The 26,507-nt window shown below is 40.6% G+C and overlaps 1 protein-coding gene across 1 annotated transcript in view; it reads right to left on the reverse strand.

The window, feature by feature from the left end:
• Positions 1 to 1,886: 1,886 nt before the first annotated feature.
• LOC6591694 (protein turtle) overlaps positions 1,887 to 26,507 on the reverse strand; it is a 40,102-nt gene continuing 15,481 nt past the window's right edge. Inside the window, exons 6-16 of the mRNA XM_002016750.2 lie at positions 24,996 to 25,147; positions 24,080 to 24,224; positions 22,010 to 22,140; positions 20,178 to 20,337; positions 18,482 to 18,652; positions 17,530 to 17,652; positions 13,917 to 14,050; positions 11,686 to 11,860; positions 7,535 to 7,812; positions 4,319 to 4,516; positions 1,887 to 2,405 (exon numbers count right to left, since the gene is read on the reverse strand). Coding sequence (XP_002016786.2) covers positions 1,989 to 2,405; positions 4,319 to 4,516; positions 7,535 to 7,812; positions 11,686 to 11,860; positions 13,917 to 14,050; positions 17,530 to 17,652; positions 18,482 to 18,652; positions 20,178 to 20,337; positions 22,010 to 22,140; positions 24,080 to 24,224; positions 24,996 to 25,147 — 2,084 coding nt within the window. The 3' untranslated portion in view covers positions 1,887 to 1,988. The remainder of the gene's footprint in view (positions 2,406 to 4,318; positions 4,517 to 7,534; positions 7,813 to 11,685; positions 11,861 to 13,916; positions 14,051 to 17,529; positions 17,653 to 18,481; positions 18,653 to 20,177; positions 20,338 to 22,009; positions 22,141 to 24,079; positions 24,225 to 24,995; positions 25,148 to 26,507) is intronic.

A 26,507-nucleotide genomic window follows, 5' to 3' on the forward strand; every position in this document is an offset into this window, starting at 1 on the left:
ATTTTTGAAGTTCGACGATGGCAGCCATGTGACTAAAACTTTAAGACTTGCTTGGTGTTGCTGTTATTTTCGTTCTCGGCCCTACAATCTTCTTCGAATTCCTACAGGCGCTCTGTTTTGTCATCCATAGCGCGATTCTACGATCCTCTCGGACTAGCTGGTCACGTAATTACTAAATCCAAAATCTGTTGAATTTGTTCTGTTGACTTGAATTTCCTCGGCTTTTACTCCTTCCAGACTCTACGCTGGAAATTCACAGATTTTACGATGCCAGCATCGGGGCTTATGATGCATGCCTTAATGTCGCGTCAAAGGGTCAGCATTCTAGCTGGAGCTTTGGAATGAATGTCTTCAAGGGAAGGTGTTACTGTTGGTGTGATTCTGCCGTTGCGCTCTCTTGGATTCGGGACGAGCCTTCAAGATTTAATATATTTTTGTTGCAAATAGAATGGAAACGATTCAGGAAATTACCGAAAAAATGGAATGGCGTTATGTCCCCACAGCTTTAAACCCAGCCGACATTCTGTCTCGAGGGGCTCATCCAACTGAGCTGAATGAGTCACCTCTTTGGGTGGTCCAAATTGCAAATTGTCCTTGCAGTTCCTTTCTTGGGCCTGCGAATAAAATATCATGTCGGTGGTCCCGCGGAGTTGCCTTTAACAGCACCAAATGAATCCGCAAGAGCAATTATTGTCGCAAGTTGCCGCTGCTGCTGACTGCTGCAGGTACTGGAAATTTTTTATTCTATAAAACCTAGCACAATATTGCCAAATAATCTTACCGCAGTATGTCCTCCTTTAACCAGTGAAAAAGTGAAGCTTACAGTTATGGCGGCACCTCATGGTAGCCGAAAGTATGCGCGTTCATTTGTGGCTAGAAATTCACCTTTTATCGACATACATTAAATACTAGATCTAATACAACCTCGCCTATCGCGGTGATAGATTTTTGGTGAAAATGGATGTGTCCAGAGGGAAGCGTTTCCGAACCCATCAAATATATATATTCTTGATCAGCATCAATAGCCGAGTCGATTGAGCCATGTCTGTCTGTCCGTCCGTCCGTCCATCTGTACGGCCCTATTAGCGCCTAGTGATCAGAGACTATAAGAGCTAGAGCAACGACATGTTGTATCCAGATTTTCTGTCACGCTAGCACGCCCTGGTTGTCGCTCAATGTTAGCGCCGTTTACCGAAGGAGAGCCATACAGAGCCATACGGTTATAAATGTAGAGTTGCTGTCGCAGCAGCAACTCACAATGTTCCGCCTCGTTTTTAATAATACTGTGTTTCGATCCAGAAGCTAATATTATATCTTACTTAATGAATAGAATTTAAAAATTTAAAATTATAAATTTAAAAATAAAAAACAATTTACTTTAGAATATGTTTTCTATTTCACCGCACAAAAATAATAAAATTACATTTTCATTACTGTTCGTAATAATGCCTTAATAATGTACTTAAGAAAATTACGATTGCTGTTTGTTAGTATAATAAATTTATAGATTTATAAAGCAATAATGAACCACCTGTGTACTGTAAACGCTGAAGTTCGGCAGCGCTGCGGCGCACTTTCGTTGGAAGGGCACTCTGCAGTTTCCGCTTCGGCTTTTGTTTTGATCTGCTATCATCAAAATTAGTTCTATGCTAATCTCTCACCGCATTGGTTGCATATCGATCTCGCGTATTAAGGTTTAACTGGCCGGGTAAACAAGCAAGCAATCTTCAGCTAAGCCTTCGGTATAAATAAACATTATTGCGTTCGACCCTAATCGTTTTATTCAATTTCGAAGTAAATAGTTGTCAAAAAAGCTTGGCATCTTAATAAATTACATTACATTCAACCGCAAAATAATTTAACTATGAAAAATACTGTTTCAATAATAAAGTATAAAAGTTTATTCTAAGAGTTTGAAATTCAGGATACAGAGAATATTAATAATGTAATCACAGGGGAGTGTCGACCACCCTGTGGAATTTCTATAGTCATACAGTGCTGTCGCGTTTAATCATTAATGGAGTTTGGACGGTAACCTCGTCATCGGAAAGATTTTGTTCAACTGAGTGAATTTCATCGCTGCCGAGTCCTATACAGACTCTACCGCTTTGAGATTGGTTTATATGATGCAAGGGTATTGTTCTTCCTTGTGGCTGAGGTAAAACATTTGATGGCGAAGGAATAGAGCTATTCGAAGCTAAAGATGATGCAGTTGAATGTCCAAGCAATGATTGTGAATGGTTATGGCTATGCACTCTTGATTGTGGAAAAGAAAGTTGATGAAACGTTGATGTTGGTCTAATTCCGCTTATGTTGCAATTATACTTTGGCCAAGCATTGTGCAACGACTGGCGAGGTAGTGTACATTGGGAAATTGAGCTTGAATATACATGTGGAGTAACGTTCTGAAATAAAATAAAAAAATATGTTTTAGAATGTTTTTATTGTTTAGAGTTTTAAGATAAGAATATAATAAGTAATGAGTACTTAATAATCTATAATAACTAGAGGATCAAGTAGGACGAGAACGTGGAGGTCATCACAGTTCTACCTTATTCCACTAAAATAGCTAGGAGTTATTCGGAACAACACCAAAATGAATGCTTCGCCAACTATATTATATTATATAACTGCAAAAGCATTAAGATGAGATGGCATAGGAGCGTGAATCCGTACCACAAAAGAACAGTTTAACCACCACCCAGCGTCTTAACTGGGGACGATTTCAAGCTTTAACTTAAGCCTAATTAAATCTAGCACTTCGGCATTATTTTCTACACGTATTCAAAAAAAGCAGTGTTTTTTAAGACTTTGAGTATCCTTTGGCAACAAGTCTAGCCTTGTAACGTTCCACTCTTCCATTTGCATCGTGCTTGATTGCGTACACCCAGCGACATCCAATTGCTTTTTGGCCAGACGGCAATTGCGCTCGCTCCCATGTCTCATTTCTCATCAGCGCGTTGTACTCCTCTAGTATAGCTGTCCACCATTCACTGTTGTTATCACTCGCCATGGCTTCTTCCACGGTCTCTTCACAGTTTAATAAATTTACATAATTATGCTGTTTTCCCGGTCTTCCCGGTCTTAGTCCAGTTCTTATCAGTTTTGGTCTGCCTCTGCCGCTGCCTTTGAGTGTTTCGTCCCCCTGGCCACCCACCTTGCTACCTGATAAGCCAGCCCTTGAACTTCGCCGGAAGGCTCTTCTGGGTAAATCGCCCTACATATACATGGTTTCTGATTCCAAGTATGCGAATTCATTTGCTTCCTTGTAACGCGTTTTCGGATGCATTCACAAGTTTTGTAACCGAATTCGGCGCCCCGGACTCACTGTCTCAGACATTGAACATGGAACCCAGGTATTGCTGCGACTAGTCCAGCGTACTCAGCTATGGGAGGACATGAAGTCACTGCGGGCAAGGGGAGCACACTCCTTATCGAGCTCAATTGCATTATTGTCGCCATTTTCGCCATCACTTTGGACTTCTCAGGGTAGATGGTCAACTGAAAAACTCTTCGTTGGATCTCGATCCAATCTTGATCTTTCGACTGAAGCCCAGGATATTGGAGCATTTTATTGCAGATCTTCCAAAGGAGCGGCTCGACGGCTCTCATACCTTTGAGATCACAGGCGTGGACTTTTGTGGGCCGTTTTTCTACAAACCGGAGGAATTCTCTTTATATTGCCTCTATCATATTATATCCACCACTTATTCTCTTCCTCTTATTAAATTGCTAATCCTCACTCACCTTTCTAGTAATTAGTAATTGTAGTGGTATTCGTAAATGTATTTTGAATGCATGTTTAGTTTCTTAACATACGCATTTTGTTCGGCTACGCACCGCGCGTCATGCGGCAGCGCTTCTCGGTCGGTTCTGGGCTGCGTTTTGCTACTTGACGGTGCAATAATTGCATCGCCTCTTGTAAGATGCAAACATTGCATGTCAACGTCCATATAAATCTGTCGTACTCTGCTTAGCAGCAGTCCCGAGCAGCTCTAACGCTCTCGGGCTATCCTACTCTCTCGTTCGCGTCTAAGCTTGCTCCATAGGGCCCAAACATTTGGCCCGTCAGCCCTGGCTTTTTTCGGTCGTGAGCTAATCGTCGCAGCTATTAGATTAACATCCTCGCATCAATCGTTCGCCCAATTACCTACATATGTACATACGCGATAAGTCGGTTTACATATGCTAATAAATTGTGAATTACATGCGAACTCTCGACTTTCATTAAATACAGAACTCGCAATATTTATTAAAAGCGCTTAATAGCTTAACAGAGATGATTTGTTCTACTTGCTTAAAAAAAATATGTACTTACAATTGAGATTTCTCCAGCCATAGCCTGTACTGGGCTATGCACTCCACTGCGTAAAGTACAATAGCCCATGCCGTGGGAAGTGCGTAATGTCATTTCAGCAGCTGTTATATGTTGCGGCTCATTTAAAGAAATTCCTCTACTAGGACTGTGGTCAGTATGGATTGTTGAAATCTGTTGTCTGTTCCTTGTACTGTCGGGCTAGAATGATTGTGATGATTAAATATTTCCTTATGTTCCCGATATATTAAATAATTAATTTAAATATCTTTCCAGTGTGTAGTAATAGCACTATTAGCACTATGCGACAAAATGTAAACTTTTCATAACTAGTAGCTGGTTTTGAAAAAGGGCCTTTGCAACGGCAATACAATAGTAGGATGAGCAACGCTCATACATTTGTTAACCACTTTATGTGTATACTCATTTTTGTTAAAGATATTATAGAGTACATATACGATTATAATGAGCAGATATACATAAGTAAATACATAATATATTTCAGACATGACTTGACAGTCGAATAATTGTCATTAGGGTATTCAGCGTGCAATGTGTAAATCAGCAAACAATTTTTAAATACGTTTGCATGCATTAAAAAGTAAAAATGTACGTGTGCGTACATTTCTGAACGATTTAATTCCGCTTTCATTACTGCTGTTGTCACTGTCGATCTCGCTATATAGGGCTCGGGCGTTGATGAGGGTTAAAGTCTCCTCTGGAAAAATACGATCTTCTTTGTTTTCATATTACTGGTTCGGAGCCTATTTCAAACTATGGGAGGCAACTCGTTCGTTCTCTTTCGTAGTGACTAGACATATTGTTGTTTTGAGCTACGCTGGTGTTTTGCCGAATTAATTATATATTTCGTACGTCGGTTAGTAGTGTGTTTGTTTTGTTGTTTTTTGTAACTACGCTCTCAAATAACATATAGCCCGCTCTCTTGTCGTAGCTCTTCGTGTTTATCGTTCTCTCCCTATTACTCAAAACTCGCTCACGAAACTTTTTTCTTTTATTAGCTCTCGTTTTAACCGCTGTCATATCAGTCTTAATAATCTGATAGATATTTGGCTTAAAATTTTACTTTTTTTTTGTTCTTTTTAAAAATTTCTAATTGTAAAAACGCTGTTGGATATAATTTTACCGATTTAGTTTACCGTTCTATATATAAGCGATATATAAAACGGAGCTGTTACAAGAGACACGTAGTGGTACGGTTAAACGTTTATTTGAGAGTAAAGTGGTATATACATTATGAGCACGAAAAAAAAAGTGTTGCCAGATAATTGTTGCTTATTCAAACAATAGTATCGATTACATTTTTAACAAACGCCATGGTCTGTGTCAAAAAAAAATGCAAAAAGGATATAACTTATGATCCCTTGCTGGCTCTGCAATAGCGCAGTGCACTAAAAATCAGGCCTGAAAACCCTCGTGTGTGTGATGCTATCGCGAAACGAAATGGTTTGACCGACATGCTCAAATTCATGAGGCAGACGCGTAAGGGCTGCAAAGAGCTGACCGTTGTCAGAAAGACAGCTTCCTTTAAGTGTAGGTACACAATATTTAGAAAGGACCGTTCGTCTCTATGTGCAGGTTTTGTTCTCATTGCAGTGGACTTAAACTTCACGTCTGAACATTTAAAAGTCTAGGTTCAAAATGACCTGGAGTTCTTGTGTGTACAATTGACTTCATTACTTCATTATTTGCTTGTATATTCCAACTTCTTCGGATATCTCCTCGCTAGCAGATAGGGATCATATGTTCCATAGTTCCAGACCATAGTTCTTCGTGGCTTCATTTTGCCAGGTATTGTTTGGTCTTCGGTAAACGTCGTCAAACTTTGCAGTTCTTAATGCACAATGCTATAAGGATAGCAGGATACGTTTTTCTCAGGGCCCTAAACAGTTTTACTGCTTCGTAAACAGTAAGCGTAGAATGTCCGCACACCCATCCTCGCTGTCATTTCGTAATACGTCGGCAAATAATGATCAGGCAATTGCCGATCTTTTTGCCCAATTTTTCCAAACCACCTATTCTGAGGAAAGCTACTCTGGTCATCCGTACCCATACGGTTTACCTAGGTCGAACGGCATTTTCAGTCCCTTGTTAAATGAATGTTCTTAACTTCATGATCTTCGACTGGTTAAGTCGGTGCGTCACCGGGTCCAGACGGGGTTCCAGGTTGTGTACTCAGGTACTGCGCCGAGGTTCTGTGTGGACCCTTGCTTAAACTATTCACCCTGTCCATCGATTCTTCTTGCTTCCCCCCGATCTGGAAGGAATCGTTTATAATTCCTCTCCATAAAAAAGGTTGCAAGTCTGACGCAAAAAATTATAGAGGTATAGCAAAACTATCCGCTATTCCTAAAATGTTTGAGAAGGTATTAACTCCGCACTTGCAAGATCTCTGCAAGTCACTTATATCTCCCGCTCAGCATGGATTTATAAGGCGGCGATCAACCACCACGAACTTGTTAGAGTTTACCTCTTTCATTATTAAAGGCTTTCAAGGTAACTTACAGACGGATGTTATTTACACCGACTTTAGTAAAGCATTCGACTCTGTAAACCATTCCTTTATCGCATAAACTTGACCCTTTAGGGTTTCCGCCCAACCTCCTGAGATGGATTATGTATGCGGACGATGTTAAACTATGTATCCAGTATAAGGACATTTCATTTCATTCTCGCAATCTGATCTCAATAACTTTCAGTCATGCTGTTGTGCTAACTTGTTACACCTTAATGCCTCGAAAAAGTTATGACATTTCATCGTTCTAGCACCTTGTTGGCTCCCTATACACTATTTGGTGGTTCTCTTGAGAGAAATACCCTGGTGGATGATCTTGGGGTTATGTTAGACCCCAAGTTAAAGTTTTCTGAACACATTTCAACCATGGTAAATAAGGCCATGGGCGTGCTTGGGTTTATAAAGAGGTGGTCAAAGGAATTTGACGACCCCTATATAACAAAGACTCTCTATACCTCGCTAGTTCGTCCGATCTTAGAATACGGCTCCTGTGTATGGTGCCCTCCGTACAAAGTACAAAAACTTCTTACTCTTTGCTCTGCGGGCCTTGACTGGGATGCGGGTGTGAGACTCCCATCGATGTGCAACATGTTCGTTGAATGAACTGCCACATCTATATACTGTATGGTTAGTGATCGAACCGATTTCTCTAGATATAATTAATACTTAAATGACTCGACTCTTACCTGATCATCTGAATCAATAGTTTCCGGTACAACATCGGGATTTTTTTCATCATAATCCTCTAGATCCTTACTTGCAGAACTTTTATCGCTTGGTCCTGGAGATTCACCTCTTGATATATTCTCATTAGACAGTTCTTTCTGACGCCTTCTGGATGAAGCTGTGCATGGTATTCGTAGAGCGAGTATAATCGCTAGTATGGCGACCAGTACAGCTAAGGTTAATCCAATTGTTAGCGATACAACTGGCGAGAATAAAAGCTCCGCACGAAGATTATTAGCTTAAAGTTAAAAAAAAGCATGAAATTGTTCGATTTGTTATTTAGAGTATATTACTATTATGTTGATAAAATTACTTCTTTACTTATATATTTACTCGAATATTTACTTGATAAAATATTATACAATATCAATCAAATATAATAAATATATACCCAGAAAATATGCCTTGACCTGCCCAAGACATACAATTTTATCCGTGATTTTGCATGGAATAGTTGAATATTTTTTAAATTGTTAATCCTTGAAATCGTAGTTATGAAGTCTAGTGTAATTTTGTAATAAAATCTCGCTCTCTCGCTCCTAGCGAAATCTGCCCGTTTGCCACCGAAGGTTAGATAGACTAAGAGATTAAATTCTCAAAAAATATACTTTGAATTTGAAGAAAATCGAGCGCACACATTTTTTCGTCCCGCCCAATAAATTTCAAACTACAGGCACCAAAAGTTTTCGGTTCTTCATTTTAGAAAAACTCTTCTGATTTTGAAACCTTCTACAGTTCTGCTACGTATATAGACGCACGCTCCAGTGACTCTCATGGAGGCGTCTGCAAAGGCATGTACTTGAATCGGTGACATGGGATCAGCATGCATAAATCGAGGTATGGTAATCTTCTCCAACTGACCCAAGGATTTTTTTAAAAGGTTCCATGCTGTTCCCAAGTTCATTGGAATTGACTCATCCCAAAATAGCATGTTCAGCCAAAGCTCCTGCATTAGGACCTTTGCCTTAATTACTAAAGGACAAGACTAGGGGGCAAACAGCTTTGATGTCACCGATAATATGTTCCATTTTGTGGCTCGGAGACCCATAAGTGACGTGTCAGACTTTTTAGAAGACCAAAACTTTTGTAGATTGTTTTCGATAAAAACTGATATGTACTGACTCTTCTAGACAACTCAAACAGTTCCTCGTTTCTTGGGTGACAGTCACCTTTGGAGTGTATTTGCCCGACACAATCCAGCCGCGAAGCATTTTCAGCAGTGTTGTAGAGTCAGGACCTTGTCTAATTTGACCAACAGATAAAAGTTCGAAAGAATCAACATATCTATCTTAGGTGGCTTGAATAAATATGGGTCTGCAAGTGGTAAGTTCTGCGGGATTTGTCAGTCAGTCACGTTAAAAGATTGATCAGACTGATAATGATCAGACTGATGGACCTTAAAATCCAGAAATTATTTTCTTCACTTGTTGATGCACGACTCCTCCCCACGGATCTGTAAGCGCTGTGCTAAGCCATAAGTGATAAAATTAGTTTGAGACCTAGAGTCAAACAGACCTAGAGCCGTCAGCCTTCGGGTGCTACAGGGGGATAAACGGATGTCGGGTCGGCTCGTCACAACTGTAGACTCGGAACGGGGCACATGGCACATGAACATCGGGTTCATGGCTTGCCCTGGTTCCAAAGCGACTGTGCTCCGCGTCATAGGAGGGCACGAGCGAACCGGCACCCGCCGTAACTGTACACACCGTCGGAAGTGCGACTATACTCTCCCCGTGAGGGCGGCTGGAAACAGGTCCTGGTATGGTCATGTCTCTGACAGTATGCTGGCTAATTGTAGTCGGGCGGAGAGAAGAAAACTCTCAGTGAAATAACCCCAATCCAAGGTGACACTGTCATATGCCGAGGGATGCATGGCCGAGGGGGTGCTCGGTCGCTTATATGCGGACTCTGGATACCTGTCGACCTCCAGTTTTAATAAGGCTTCCCGGGGCACTCGGGCTATGCCCCGGGCGACTAAACCCTTCTCGCCTACTCGTGGGACCAAATATGACAAATCTAAATATACAAACAAAAAACACAGCAAAGGAGCTCGGCACTTCTCCTAAAGTGCCGGAGAGAAAAGACCATCCCTATACAAACGCATCTGGGACACCAGTGCCCAAAAAGACGGGGAAGGGGACTAAGTCTGTCTAACGTCTCGAGGCAGCAGGCGCTGCGAGGAGAGGACCGAAAAGCCAATCGGGCCAATCCACGTCGGGGGGCCCCATGGGCGACCCGGTTACCGGGGTGGCAGCCATGCAAAGCGATATCGGCTGGCTGACCCCTTGCGACCGGGGACCACTTGACAACGCCACACAAGTCCAACAGGCCAAGAGGACGAAAACACCGAACAACCGCTCGTTTGCCGAGGTGGCGAGAGGAAAAACCCTGATTGGAGTCCTAGATAGGGGCTCTAAAGACGGGCAGATTCCTTGGGAAAAATGGCACCTCGTGGAAAACGAGCTCCAAGACCGCTTCCTCCAGGAGTTGGAGGAAAATGGAGGACCACCGCCCAAGTGTGAAGACGCCGGGTGGCTCCAAGGCAGGGCGAAAGACATCGCCTGCCAAGATGCTCGTTCGGCGGCCCTCTACGCGAAGGTGGTTGCATCGCTCAAGGAGGTCTTCCCAGAAGCCCAGCTGGAGGCCGTGAAGTGGGAGGACATCCCCAGCAAGCCGAGGGCCAGACCGTGGGTCTCGGCGAAGCCTGCAGAGCCGGATAAGATTCTCCGGATTCTGCAGGTCTGCAACCCCCACCTTCCCACAGCCGATTGGAAGGTGGCCAAGGTAGAGGAGAGCAACGGGCAGAGGCGCCAAATCATCCTCGTCCTGAACGACGAGTCTTTTAGACTTCTCCACGACACGGAGGGCGCAGTGGACTACGGCTACAAGAAGGTAGTCGTAGTACCGTACAAGTCCGACTCTAAGGGCATGCAACCGACGTTCGAGCCAGACCTAGAGCCCCCGGAGATCCGTAGCATGGAGAACAAGCCTGTGTCGGTATCGGATGTGACATCAGTGGTGTCGGATGACATCCTAGATGGTTACGTGTCAGACTTGAGCGATCTTACTAGAGGATCTCAAGCACATCGGGGTCGGGGAGGAGCTGGACAATGGTGGAGGTGAACCTCAGGAATGTCACTGATACTCCTGCAGATAAACCTCCACCATTGTAAGGCAGCATGCGCTGCTCTCTTGCTCCACCTAGCCAAGGGTGGAGCCGACATAGTCCTCATTCAGGAGCCCTGGGTCCTCGGAAACAGGGTCTCTGGTCTGAGTACTCCTGACTATAAGCTATACGTAGCTGACACCGCAGTTAAAACTCGCACCTGCATCCTTGCAAAAAGAGATTTGCACTTATTTTTGCTCCCAAATTTCAGCAATGAAGACCAAACAGCAGTGAGCATCGAAGGCCAGGGGTGCTCGCTGAGAATCTGCTCCATGAATCTGCTCCCCCTCCACAGGCGCTCAGGGCGCTAATCACAGACTGCGAGGCCAAGGACACCGGCCTAACCGTAGGATGCTACGCCAATGCACACCACTGCCAGTGGGGAAGCACTGACACCAACGAAAGGGGTGAGTACCTTTTCAACTATTTACTGACCACTCAGATGGTCCTATTAAATAGGGGGAGTGATGCCACCTTCATTATTAAAAACCGCAAGGAGGTCCTGGACCTCGCACTTGCCTCTCATGAGTTACATGGCAACATCGTATCCTGGAGGGTCCTGGAAGAGCACTTCTTCTCGGACCACAGGTACGTGGATACCGTATTCTCTTTTTCACTACCGAGACCAGCTCACTTCCGGAACCTTAGGCTGACAAACTTTGCTCGGTACTCAGACCACCTCTGAAATAGACTCATTTCAGATTAACGTGCGATGTAAAAAAAAGGCCCAAGTGAGAAGGGGGAGGCTCCTACGCCTTTCCAGCGACCAACTTAATCTAAACTAACCTAAGATTATTAAAATTATATTATTTTTGTGTATATGAAATTAAAGAACTTTACTGTCTGTTTAAAAATTTGAAAGATCTTTTTGATAAGCAAGCAAAATAGAGGACTGTAATATATCAAAGGTAAGCCAAGCTTAAGTAAAAAAAAAATGTTGCTCACTCTGTTCTGATGTTAGCTGCTTTTCTGGCATTCGGAGCATAGCCGCATTAAGTATTTCAGGATCAGATCGGCCTTTTGTATTAAAGGAAAATATAGATAGCTTATACAGGGTACCTGGAGTAAGACCCGAAACCGTAAATCTTGGATTCGTTGATGTAATATTTGCTTTCATTTCCTGAAATAAACAAATTAACATAGCTTGTAAAAAATGTTTTGAATCAATTATTGCTATAAATATATTGAGTTAAATTACGCCAAATTAATTGATTAAAAATGTGGTCTGTTTCAAAATGTGGAAACGTTTGCATTTAAGAAGGACGTATCTAAATTTTTTTTTTCAAATTTTTATGCGTAATTTCTGCATATCTAACATCTAAAACAAAGGTATTTTTACTACTTAACCAAATGCCGACCAAAAAAGAATCGCCGACATTTATTCATCCTTCGGTGATATCAGCATATTGTACAACTAAAAACTCGATACTCAAATAGGATAGGGGTATTGTGAAAGAAGTAAATGTCTAACATCCAGAAAGAAACGTTTATAACCTCAGTTGTAAGTTTGCCAGTGTATTTCAAAATTTTACCCCGTCCTCTTCCGACCCACAAAGTACTAAAATCTGTGGCATCTAACCAAAAACGCAGAATCATTAAAAATAGGCATATTTAGCAGATTTCTTAATGTGGATCAGGTCGGATCATAATTATGTTTTATTTCTATGTTTTGGGCCTGTGCTATTACGACGATAATTATGAGGAAGATTTTAATGGTGTTGAAGTTCGCCGAAAAAAAGGTGTTGAGTGGGGATATGTGTTAGAGCTCGGATTGTGGTAATAAAGTACAATTGTAGGCTGGTTTTCCTCAATTCTACAACAACTTCCGACCAAAAAACTGTTAATTACCACTAAGAATTGATTTCTATATTTTCTTTAACAAAAAGTTGCAGCATGACCAGTTTTTGTTGACCACTTTCCGAACTAACGAACGACCAGTGGATTTGAAAAGGTTTGATGCGAAAACTTTTCTGGCATTTGGTTCGCTTTAAAACACTCATAATTTCGATTGCTGTTTTATTTCGGACTCAAATTAATATACGATTTTCATGATTTTTCACCTCTGTATGTATATATTAAAAAAAGCTTTTGAAGCTAGGCGAGGCGAGGCGCGAACAGGAGGGAGCGTAATTAAGCGCCCAATTCATAAATTGGCACAGCTACCAGAGGATTGAAGATCGACGTGCGGTCGTTCAAGACGGCCGGAATGTCGGTACAGCGGTCGATGCAGTCGAAAATTTGAGATAAATTAGTTCAAATTGTAAAGGAAATGAATGAAATCTTAAGTCTTTAAGATCTACCGCCTAACATAGTTACATTCGCCCAAAATAATGAAGCAACATAAAGATGTTGAGCAACATTCGCTGCAGCATAGCTTAGGGTAATAAACTGAGAGTCGCAATCTCACATTGATGAAGAACGGGCGCGCCTTTTTATGATTTCTCGTCTCCGCCGCAAGCAGCTCTGGTCCACCAGAGCAAAATTCTACAGTGGCTATTAGGGGTATTCACCAAGGAAAAGATGGAAAATTTAGCATAGTAGAGAGTAGAGAAAATTAGCAGAGAGATTTGTCGACTCGCTCCGATCCCTATAAACTGAGTTCAAATCTGGATACCTTCAAAGTGGCCGGTGTACAGTCACTTCGCTAAATATGCAATGTTATTAATAATGAATTCACTTACATTATCAAAATATGAAAACAACCTACAAATCAGTTGTATAACTGATGAGAGATGAGAGCATAAATGATACGCCTTTAAGATCAATCTCTTCAAAACAATTCCAGAACAAGGAAAAAAAGAAATACTAGATAGGATCTCGGATAACACAGTGGGATATCAGGAAAGTCTGGACATAAAAGTTATTTGCTCTAGCTCTTATAGTCTTTGACAATAATGCGCTAAACAAGACAGACAGACAGAAGAGTCGTTCAGAATCTATTAATTTATCATGCTGAACTGGCCGAAAGCCCGAATGGCTATGTGGGTAATTGCCTTAAGCATGAGTAATTTAATTTGTAATAATTAGTTATTCATTTTATTCAGTATCACTTCCTTATTAGTTTTTTTGCAAGCGATCTTCTCTCCCCTCTCAGTTTATATAATATTAATACGAGTATGTTTGACGGGTGAGGAATAATGTTGAACATAAAATATTTTTAATCTAGTGTATCTTACATGTGTATTAGTGTCCGTCAGCTCCATAAGAAAATGTTGCGGTAGACCGCCATTGAAACCATCACTACAAGTAACCGTTAATGATGACACAGATATATTGATTAGAGTACAATTGTGCACTTTTTCCGGTCGACCTTAAAATATATAAGAACAATTTTTTATAGACAATAAAATAATTACATTCAAAACAATTCTGGTATTGCGAGTGATAAAAAGGAAGGGTATATAAGAAGCTGATCATATTAGATAAAACTATAAAAAAGCCTCATACAACGTTTTTTTTTATTTAGTTTATAAAAAATTTTATATCTTTATTTATATATATATAGTCACAAATCCATAATTCTCCACGTCCCATACACATTATGTTTATGTCCAATTCATCCACCTCATCCACACTAGTACCCCATCCACACAAGTAACAGGACACCACTGAAGAATCAACAACTGATTCTTCCCACACTCCAAGCTAGGGCCCCACATTTTTTAAACAATGGACCCCATTGATTCATCAAGCCAGAATCACGCCACTCGCGGTGTCGGGTCAATCAGCTTAAATATTGTAAATTATTGCCAGTGGTGCGGCCAAAAGGAAATGCATTTTGTTGTTGTCATTTCCAATGCCCCCACTGTAAAGATCATTTGCTACCGCATATGCACATTCAACGGAATTCTTTCGTCTCCTTATGTCACAATCTCTCGTACTCGGCTTAACAGCGGCCTCTCGGGCTATCCTACTCTCTCGCCCGCGTCTAAGCTTGCTGCATAGGGCCCGGCAATTTGGCCCGTCAGCCCTTGCATGGTCAGTCTTGAGCTAATCGTCGCAGCTATTAGATTAACATCCTCGCATCAATCGTTCACCCAATCATCCCCATATGTACATACGCGTTAAGTTGGTTTACATATGCAAATAAATTGTGAATTATATACAACCTCTCGACTTTCATTAACTTCAAATTGCAACAGTTATTAAAAACGCTTAATAGCTTAGCACTCGGGAAATTGATTCGTAGAATCATGCCACTCATGAGGACCAATCAGAGCTAGTCATAAAATCAAGGAGTATCACATTCCTAGCTCCCTCATGTAATGCAACACCGATCGCCAGCAGCGAATGCCTTTGATCAAACGCCGACGAATCCCCAAATATCGGTCCAGGCACGTACGCCACCGACACGAATATGCAGCCGAGGAAAGCAGCACCCGAAGCCAGAGTCGAGAGAAGGGCTCATGGAAACTAACAAACAATAGACAAATCAGTTCCGTTTGAGACAAGCAGACGTAAAGTTAAGTCGGGGACGATTTCGTTTAAAATTAACACCTATATTTCGGTAATGGTCAGCTTGTGTAATTTATAATTACTGTGATCACGTAATACCGGAATCGTTAATAAAATTGTGAAATCCGCCAAAGAATCTATGTGCTGCAAGCACATACGATTTGCAAAACTAATTTAAGTGAACTGAAGTGAGCGGAGATAGTGAATCACCAAGGACAGTGAAACACTAAATACAAAATCAAAAAAACTTACAAGTGAACCAAAATAAAGTTAAAAACTACAACAAAACAAAACCAATCAACACCAACAAATACAACATGGCGTTACCACCACTGACATTGATCGAAATCCACTTGAACCAGGCATTGCTGTCGATCCGACAAATACCTGCCTTTGATGGTTCATCTGGACAGTTGAGTTCGTTCATCAACCGAATCGAATATGTATGCAGTTTATATCCAACTGAAGATCTTCGACAACAAAGGATCCTATTTGGAGTGACCGAGATCCAACTGACAGGAGAGACACAACGCATATCGCAGATGATACAACCCAACACATGGCACGAACTGAAGGCGGCGCTAATCAAGGAGTTCAAAACTCACACACTGTATGAAAAACTCTTGCGACAACTATACACCACCAGATTCAACGGCAGTCTTCGTAAGTTTATAGAAGAATTAGAGATAAAAGCATTATTAATAAACAATAAGCTAAAATTAGAAAATATACCAGAAAATAATGTCATTTATACAAATTTTCTGAATAACACAATTAAAGATGTCATTACTCGAAAACTTCCTGACAGAATGTTCATGACCTTGCGCTCGAAGTTTTCTTTGCTTGAAAATATCCCAAGGACTCTAATCTTTGCTTTATAGGCAAGCGAACAGAGTATTCCCCTGAGGGTAAGCTAGTGTGATGGTTGACGAAGTGTTCCTCCTCTGTTGCCCTTGCGATTGGCTCAAAGAGGTTTGTGCACTTCCCAAAATTGACGAACCAAGTCATCGAGCCAAATGCTGTGATTGGTGTCATCCGAAGATTGGGTTGCGATAACCGACGAAGAGTTAGGGGCCGAGTGGCCGACACCAGATAGAATCCATCCGAGATGTGTCTTCAGCAGCAAAGGTAATCCAGGCGCCAGCTAAATTTGTCTTACACACAGCAACTCAAAGAAAAGTCCGGCTCCGATCAATGTGCTGCGGCTTATGGCACAAAAGGCCAGCAAGCTGGATATTCAAAGGTATAGGCCAATTAGCAGTGCTAATTGAGACGCAAGGTTGACTATCCGTAATCTTCTGGGCAACGACGGCAGTGATGCTAGTGGTGAAATCTGAAATCCGCGATTTCAAAACGAGATCCACCGAGATACCTTCAGTTGAGAAGCTAGCATCTCCTATGCCAGAGACTGCAGTAAGGGACTAAGTTTTACGCAGTTAATGCTGATTAGATAGACGAGTTGTTACGAAATGCAATTGCGAGCCCGAGTCCAACGACGACGGTGGCTAATAAAACAGGCTCAGACGGATGCTGGGATATATGAGCATGCGGCGAGGAGGGCGAAAATGCAACCATGGCGGTATGAATATCGAGTCTACCTATTCATAGTTGACTAAAACCAAAGCATAAATTCCTGTGAAATATGATTTTAAATGAACCGTTAAACAGCGGTCGGTACTTCTGGCACAGTGTTGTTTTTACTTTCTTCGGAATAGGACCATTTTTTTTCTAACAATACCAACATTTTTTATTTGCAACAGTATTTAATGTGGTAATGTGGCATTTGGGAAGGTACTCTTCTAGGGACGGGTTTCAAAAATGTTTTTTTTTCAGTCAGATTTCCATATCACATGACTTCGGCATATCGTTTGTAAAAACGCTATGAAGCCGTTTGACCAATTATCCTCAAATCACATTTTATCATTACTTAATGGTACATTACAATACAGGCTTAAAAAATCAAGATATATAATAATTTCAAACTTACATCCAAATAAATATATTAAAAAAATATTTTTTAATTAATATTTTTCATTTAAAAAATAACAAAAATATTTGTTTCTTGCTTAGTATAATTTGTTCTCAATCGTTGATTTTTTTTAACTTTTTCAACTTGATCAGTTGTTACCGCATATGTACATCAAGCAAAACTCATTGCACATATCTGATAGCTTTAGTTTTTTGTCAGATGAATCTTTTCAACATTAAAAAGGTCAACATTTTTCATAAGTCTATTTAATATTAATTTAATTTAACAGGAATAGGTTCTAAGTCACTAGAGTTTTATAAAGAGAATTATAGAATTGTTATTGATTATTAAAAAGTAAAATTTACCTGCAGCAATAATGTGAAATACGCAGGGTACTCGCTGCTTTCCGATTTTATTCGTAGCTATACATAAAAGGGTACCATAGTCCAGTTCAGTTATTGGAGTGTATGTTACAACGGAAGATGTGCCTAAAAAGATGTAATATATGATATCTAGCTGATTTCAAAGAATTTTGAAATATTAAAATTCGCTCATTGTACTGAAATTTACGAGGCTGTTCTATAGTCTGTGACTTTTTAAATGCAAAACAGATTTTTGGATAAACCATAATTGTATCTTTCAACTTAGTCTACGTTACCACTTTTTTACCATTGAAATTGATGGTGCACAGTTCCCATAGTATGTATTAAGCTTCTCCTTGGCTTGAGTAATGTTTTAAAAAAAAAAAAAAAAAAACTTAATAGGGGTTGTTCTTTTGCATATCCTCATTAAATTGACCCAATAAGCTGTAATAATATTCTCCATTGATTTTTTTTAGCTTTTTGAAGAAGTCAATGTAGATAATACCGCGTGCATCCCAAAAAATGACTTAATTGGCTGGAAAGCCCAACTTGCTCTTCTTTGGTGCAGAATCACATTGAGAAACCGAATTTTTTGACTGCTGTCCGCTCTCTCTTCAAACTTCCTGGTGTAGAGACCAGACAAACCGAAATTGTGCAAACCACTTTTTTTATACCCGATACTCAAAATGAGGATAGGGGTATATTCGATTTTTGGTGAAAATGAATGCGTGTAACGTCCAGAAGGAAGCGTTTCCGACCCTATAAAGTATATATATTCTTGGTCAGCATCAATAGTCCTCCGTCCGTCCATCCGTCTTGTTGCATAAGTTGCTTCAAAAGTAACAACATACAACATCCGACCATTCGTCTTGAATCGATCATCTTACTACGAGCCACTGAACAGGAGCAGTTCTTATAGTTTATCGGCTTGCATGTGTGGTTAGGCAGAACTTACCCGATTGAATAATGTGATTTTTAGCAACGTCAATACTTTCCGCCGAATTATTAAATGTCCAACTAAATTCGACTTCATGTGGGTTTGCATCGACAACACACCTTATTTTAGCATCTTCGTGTTTTGCTATCCCATAGATTTTCTTCTGGTTCTGCAAACATGTGGGAGAATCTAAAAAATGAAATAAGACAAAGTTCAACTTTAAAAGTTGGTAAATAAATACTGTTAAGGCAAATCAGTTGCCTGTCTATATATATATATGTAGTTAAGTATGCGACACTTGAGTTTAAGTTTTAAAAAAAGATTTATTATTTCACTTAAACTTAGCGTACAATGGTTAGTTAGTTTCCCCGACGATGACTGAGGTCAGATGCCTTGAATGGAATTAACTTGGGTGAATTCTTCGACGGTGTCGCGATTGGCGTTTGTCTTGAACAGAACTGACTTTCCTATTTAGATGTAGACTATTTATATTATGATGCTCAGATTGTTTATGGGGGTTCGAAGCTGAGGGTGTCGGATTGATTATAGTATTGTGGGTGCAGGGTAATAGACATAGCTAAGGGTATGCGGAGCATGGACTATAGATATGTCACTATATATATCTATAATTATACCTAAGAGACATGTATGAAATCACGCTCTTGAATTGTAATGTCGTGCGCTCTTATACCATGTTGCGAACGGAGCCTATGCAAGCAGCAGCCGCTCATGAAGAGGGCGCCGCTTTAGAATGAACGCACTTATAATTGAAAGTCAATTGAGTGCACAAGTTTGATCTGTCGGTCTGTCTGATTCCAGTGTCTAATTAAACCCTCAGAAATCGTGCCTAACGGCAGGCTATTTAGCACATTCATTTTTGGCGCCCCGGGTGAACACTGATTTTCTGGATTGGACAGAAGTTGGATTGGATTAATCTTGGCGCTTCGTTGGATATCCCCATTGGATATCATCCCTCGCTCGTTGCTGTTGCTGTTCCTGCAGTTGTCATTGGTGGCCCGCTGGACTTCAAACTTCGCTACTCTTGAGAGCTGCTCGTGGGTATTCCTGGTTGGTATGAACTTGTGGGAGGGAATGCATCGTTTTTCAAACAACCCTTAACCAGAGCCACAGGTAAATCACAGTGCCGAATTATTTCAACAAAAATATATAAATAACCACGTATAAAAAAGGCCTGTGAATAAATTATTCAATAAATGTGATTCGGCCAGGTATCTGTACGTACACACATTCAAAGTTATTTGATTATACAGTGAGTGATCACTGTACTTGTGGTCAACGACATTCTCAAAAAAAGCCGACAAGCAAAGGAGAAACGGCAATAGTTTCGCGCGCAAGCTCTAACCGCTGCGAATCAGCCCGTCTAAAACTACTGTCTATTTTATTCACTGCTACTCCTCTCAGCGGCTACGACGGCTAGGGTTTATTCCAGGCTCGCGTACCGGCTGAGTTTCGTTCACCAGGGCTCCATTTTAAAGTTTTAAAGCATTTTAACTTTTATACCCGCGATGGAGTCTATATATGTCCCATTGAATTCTTTTAATGGTTATACGTTTTGTGTTGTTAGACTTTATGTTGGTCTTAAACTGTGAAAACGATTTTACTTTTTAATAATTTAGCTTTCTCGCACGGAAGTTAGCTTTTTTGTTTTACTAAAAATAAATATCTATAAAAACATCCTACGAGAAAAACTTACACAAAATATTCAAGGCAAACGGGGCACTGATTCCTTCTCCTTCTGCATTAAATCCAACGCATGAATAGTTACCAGCAGTTGATCTTGTCACACCTTGCAGAACCAAAGAGTGGTTACTAATTATTATCCCTTGAGAAATGTTATGAAACAATGGTTGATCCTATAAGAAAAAGAAAAAAAATTTATAATAGTTTTTCTTAATGTGTGCGAAACCAAAAGCTGCTTGGATATACATATTCAAGCAGGCTCCTGTTTTAACTTTCACAACAATTTTACAAAACGCTAGATTTCTCAGTTTTTTAACTGTTTTGAAAATAGATGACTTTTTGATGCAATAACAAAAATTTGACACCATTTACAGAACATACTTTTTTTTTGTAACCAAACCTATGAAATAATTTGTTAGGTCAACAGCGCGTAACGAATTTTCGCGTAACAGCATAGACTGTGCTCGTAATATACTAAATTCTGCTTATTAAGATCGGTAAAGGCAGCTATTTCCCGACATATTTAATTCAATTATTTTCAATATGAATGCTGATACTCACAGCTTGTCAGACATTTTAAAATACACAGATGCTGCATCTAAAATGACTTGATCTTCTTAAATTGAAAGAAAGGTCAGAAAGTTCCGTTGTTTTGCTTTAATTTAACAAATTAAGGTATTTTATCACGATTTATATTTTCGAAACAACCAAGTCCGTCAGAAAATTAAACTTATTGTAGTATACAACGTAATGAAGTGGTGGAGGGTGAAAAGCTTCTGCGCTTAATCTAGTCTTATTTCAGTCGAGAGGTGGGATGAGTAAGAGGAAGGAGACTCTGCTCTATTTGCTCGCTTTTTACATAACGTAAAAATGGATAAAACGAAGGGGGAACGTTGTGAGTTGCCGCGGCGACCGCAACTCTACATTCGTACCCGATACATAGTCAGTATGGCTACATTGAGCGACAATGTGTGCGTGCGGGAGAGACAGAAAACGAGTCTGAACATATCGTCGGGCGCTGCGTAGCCACTGCAAATTAATTTGTTCCTTTTGGCTATAAAAATGATCCGATCTGATCCAGATTCAGCAATCTGATAGATACAGCAAAGCCGAGATGTCATCCGAGATGACAACAATAGTCAATTTACTAAATCTTCATTCATTACAATATATTCTTGATCAGCATCAATAGGTGTTGATATTGCTATGTGTGTCTGTCCGTCCCGATGAGAGGCTAGATCTCAAAGATAAAATTTTTTCAGGCTTATGAGGTATCACACTGTTTCAAGTGTACTACAAAATTTCGCCCCGTGTCCTTTCGCCCCCACAAAGGACGAAAACCTGTGGCATCTGGAATCTGCAAGATGCAAGAAACTGTAAACAGAAAATCATAGAAAATCTAGCCAAATCTAGTTGATTTCCGATCATATCGGATCATTATTATAGGCTTAAGGCACAATAAAATTGCAGGGGATCCGCAAAACATTTCACGCGCTTACTCATTTCTTCTTTCTCACACTTTCTTCCTCGTGCAGTATGCGATATCTGGCGGAGCGGAGCTAGACAGCAACTCACATACGGAGTAAGCATCGGGTATAAATATAGAGCCGTGGGGCTAGCCGTGTATAAAAATACAATACTATTAGTATACTTAATATAATTAAAAAAATGGTTTGTAAGCTCAATACTAGTAAATTTTGTCATAAATTTTGAATAGTCTTATGCTTCCAACCCGTTGCAACGCTCCAAATATCTTGACGTCTGGGTCGGGTGCTGCTCTTGCCCCCACAAAGATATTTTTTAAAAAGTCTACAAACCCGTTTTCTCCAATTTTTTAATACTTACGTTGTGACGCCATTCAATTCGAAAAACATTTGGATGAGCTATCACTAGACAATCAAAGTAAACATCTGAGCCCTCACGTAAAGTATTTGCATCTAAAGACGTTCCCAATCGAACATAGGCCTCCGGAACATCTGAAAAAAATTTAATAAAATTATAAATCATAAGTAGCACAACGTGTTGATAAGTTCAGATTGGCAGTCTGAATGTGCAAACCACTGTCGCGAAGCCATAGTAAGAATAGGGCCTCCCAAAAATATTGTAATTCAATTTAAAGATGTTCTTGCAGTTAAGAACACGGACTTTATACGTAATAGAAACTCAAAATGTTGGATTTAATAATTGTTGAGAAATGAGCCTCGTAGTTTTAGTTCGATGTTCATGTATATTACAACCGCCCTATTCATACGCTCATGATTGTATTGCACCGCTTAAGTAACTATTTTTATGCGCATAACTGTGCTGTTATTGCTTGTGTCCAAAACATAGCTGTAATGTTCTCACGTATAGCTTAAGCCCGCAGCTGCATACGCATACAACGATGTGTACCGTTTTGCATTGGACCGTCGCATTGCCTGATCTTTCAATTCCCTTTTGTCTCGACTTCTTTTGTGGAGTGGAAGTTAGTAAAAATCTCTAGATGAAACCAACCGCACGCATAGTTTATACCGCTGCATCATAGCCCCCCCCCCCCCCCCCTCCCCCACGTTGTAACATAACCGGCAATCTTAAACAATCAATATATGTAAATCAATAAGCTCAATATATTAAAAGATTATACAGTCCACTAATTCATAACCATAGCAAATTTGGTCCTTCGAGCCGGATTTCCGCGTTTGAGTTTCTTTTTTATACATATATATTGAGTGATATCGTTGGCCACTGTTCACCATGAAGGCTCTAGTGCATCGTATAATTCAGCAACGTGGTGCCTGCAAATCGCAACTAACTCGCGTGGCTACGGAGGCGCAAGAAATTGTAAAGTCATGTACTTCTGTGCAAGCATTAGAGCACAAATTGGGCCGACTGGTTGCAACTTTTAAACGCTTTATGGAGCTCTCTGAAGAGCTGGTCCAATATAATGATGAAGATGAATACGTGGATCCGGATTTGGATATTCCCGAATATGAGAAAAAGTTCTTTAGTGCGCATAGTATTTTCACCGAAGCCATACGTGACCGGAGCAGTCACGATTATGAGCACGACAACTCAAATCTACTGCTATCAAACACTGTGGAACGCTTATTTGAGGGACAAACTCAACTTCTGGAGAGGATTCGGGACTCATCGGGAACCACAGAGCTGCAGTTCGAAAAAATACGCATTCCGACGTATTCGGGAAGATACGAGGATTGGTGTCAGTTTAGTGACTTGTTCTTAGGCTCAGTCGACAAGAAGAGTACTCTGTCCAAGTTCTTTCGTTGCCAACCTCAAAGGGTTTAAACATCGCCGAGATGCGTAAAATAGTTATAGTATTTGTTAATGGGCTAACAAATATCCGCTCACACCCGAACAGTCATAAATGGTCTACTTTATATAATTTTGAAAGAATCTAAATGAATTTTAGATATCACGTTTATTTTCAATAAGTGAACGAATACAATAATGTGTTCTCTGTGATAGTCAAGTTGCCTTAAAGATAAGTAACTGTAATGAACCAAATTTGTACTTATTAGAAAAAATCCACCATAACATAGACAGTGCCTTTACAAGCAATTTCATTATGCACTGAATAGCAGGTCATAAAAACATTGCTATTAACGAAAAGACTGACCAACTATCCAAATCAGCCAATAGTGTGGGTAGGCTAGTTAAAATACCTCTAGTAATTAGATCCGTTAAGTCCAGATAGTCGAAGACTGGAAAAATGAGTATAAAGATAACTCCTCCTCAATTTCTAAAGGAGTCTTTTTGGCTTCAATTTATAATGAAATCCCTGTCAAACCATGATCAAACACTGTCAAACACTGATCAATTGACTGGAGCGCCAAAAAAATTTAAGAATTCAAATTCAAATTCAAAAATTAAAACATTCGATGTATTTTGTTATAAATAAATAATTTGTACACTTACATTGAATGTCAAGCTTCCATCCATCTTCTAGAGGCTCCGATGGGACAGCATGGTTGTAAGCTTTGCACGATAAAAACTTCCCCGCATCGGCTTTACTTAGGCTGATGGAAAGAGTACTTGTTGTCTGGTTACCATCACTTGACGTCTAAAAAAAATCATAAATAGTCAGTATAAACAATTGGCGTACGTTAACTAGGTATCTTGATCTAGGTATATTTGATTTGTATTTTAAAAGTAACAAATAAGCATTATTCCGTTAGAAATAAAAGTTAAGATAAAAGTCACTGATGGTTTTCTTTCGTAGTGATCAGACGCGTTTTTGTTTTGCACTCCGCATTTTTTTCTTTTGTTTTGAATAAGCAGCCGGTGTTTTCTTAAATTCTACAAAATGGAATTATATTCTATTCCCCGTACACTATGCCTTTGGAATTGTGTTAAAACATTATTTAACTTTTTATTTTTGTGCTGTTGCTTGTAAGTAAGCATTGCATTGCATTACAGTCCGCTCTTGTCTTGCAGCTTTTGATGTTTTATCACTCTCTCCCTATCACTTAAACTTAAACTTCCCCGCTATGGGGATAAAGACTATCTTTGCCTTAAGCCCCCACTGCCAGTATCTTCCTGAAGATGCTACTGCGCAGCTTCCCTTTAAGAAGGATGTGCGCCATCGAGGCTAGTGAACCTTCTCTTGGAATCTGTGCCGGCTTGATGGTTGTGTAACCAGGGAGATGAGATATTTTGAATATGTATGGAATTATTATATATTTCTATACTTTTTGAGTATCTTGCATAAAAAGTCGTGTTCATTCCAGATTCGCAAACTATTTTATTTTAAATGACATAAGTGCAAACACTTAATAAACATAAGAAAACTGATTGTATATTTAGCATTGTATAGAAATTAATTTTTACTTACAGTTTCCGTTGTTTTTTCAAGTCGTATTCCATTTTGCCACCAAGTAATTACTGCAGGCGGTCTGGATCCAGCACTTTGACATAAAAGATCATATCTTCGTCCAGCAGAGAGAGGCTGATGAGCCCCTAACAATCGGATGTTTAAGGGCGAAACTACAAAGATATATTAATATAATTTTAGTTTTGTTTATTAGGTTACCGTTAATCTGGTCTAATTAGATCGTGAGGTGGTTCAAAATGAGGCCTAGCTGAGGCCACCACACGGATCTGCGTATAGTGGCATCCCTTACGTACCGAAACAATCAGTCTTGGACAGCCAGCGGGTGTTCGCGAAGAAGCAACACTGACGATGCGCTTGTGGTGCCGGCTCATATATGGAGCTCACACACTCCCCTCCCTACAGGCTACCTACACACATCCCAGCCCCCCACACCCACCCCACACCGGCCCTGACGAAGTGTGTTACTTGAGCCGTCCCGAGAGTTAGCCTGTGGGGGAGCCCTTTATAAAAATGATCCCAGTCGCTAACGGAGGGCTCAGGGACTTTGTAGGGACTTCTCGTGGGAAGAAGATGTATAAAAAGCAAATAAATAACAAAATAAACAAAAAAACAAAATGCGGAACTCACCCAAACGCTAACTGGGAGCCATCCCAAGCATGGGAAAGCAGCAGCACAAAGGCCTGGCCAAACCAGTTCTAAAGCAGGTAATACCTGTACGGTGGAACCCGAAGGAGTCCCATCCCGAATCTGGAGTGGGTGGTAAGGAAACTCCCGAGGCTTGGAGCTTGGAGAGGCAGCGGCTACCCGACCTACTGGTAAAGCGGAGGGGATGACTTGCCGTCGACAGGCGCACAAGCCAAGTGCTACACCTAAGCCGAAAAAAGGAGGTCAGGGCACATACTCGGTCGGTAACATGCGAGCACGGAGGCCAGCCCATCAGCCGACTGGCTTAAAAAGGTGGAGTGGGCCCCTGCTGAGTTTCCAGAGTTTACCTCGGAGCAAAAGAAGGCTCCTCAAGCAAAATGGCAGCGGTCGCAGGAGACGCCTGTACCGGTTACAAAGTGCTCCAGAGTCATGCCCAACGTCTCCTTTGCGCTGATTGCCAAGGAGAAAACGCTGATCGGCGTCTTCGACAAAGGCAGCGTAGTGGGGAAAATACCTCATATGGATACCTCAATGAAAGTGGGTGGAAGGCCGATCGCTGCTTTGAGATCCTTGACTCCTTGAATCCTGAGATTCAAGACGGTGACATCATCGATGGGATCGTCCGCCCAGTAAAGGTATGTCAACAGAGGCACCCCGCAAGGTGGTGTTCTGTCTCCTCTTCTGTGGAACGTAGCAGTCAACAAGGTTCTATGTGACCTGGACGATGTTGCAATGATCTTCTCGGTAAAATACCCCCAAACACTGTGCGACTTAATATCCGCAAAGCTCGCGCAACTGTCGGAATGGACAGTATCGCGCGGCCTGGGAGTAAATCCGTCAAAAACGGAACTCGTTTTATGCACGAAT

Source organism: Drosophila persimilis, unplaced genomic scaffold (assembly GCF_003286085.1).
Source record: "Drosophila persimilis strain 14011-0111.01,24,50 unplaced genomic scaffold, DperRS2 tig00000000-arrow-pilon, whole genome shotgun sequence".
In the NCBI taxonomy this organism is placed as follows: domain Eukaryota; kingdom Metazoa; phylum Arthropoda; class Insecta; order Diptera; family Drosophilidae; genus Drosophila; species Drosophila persimilis.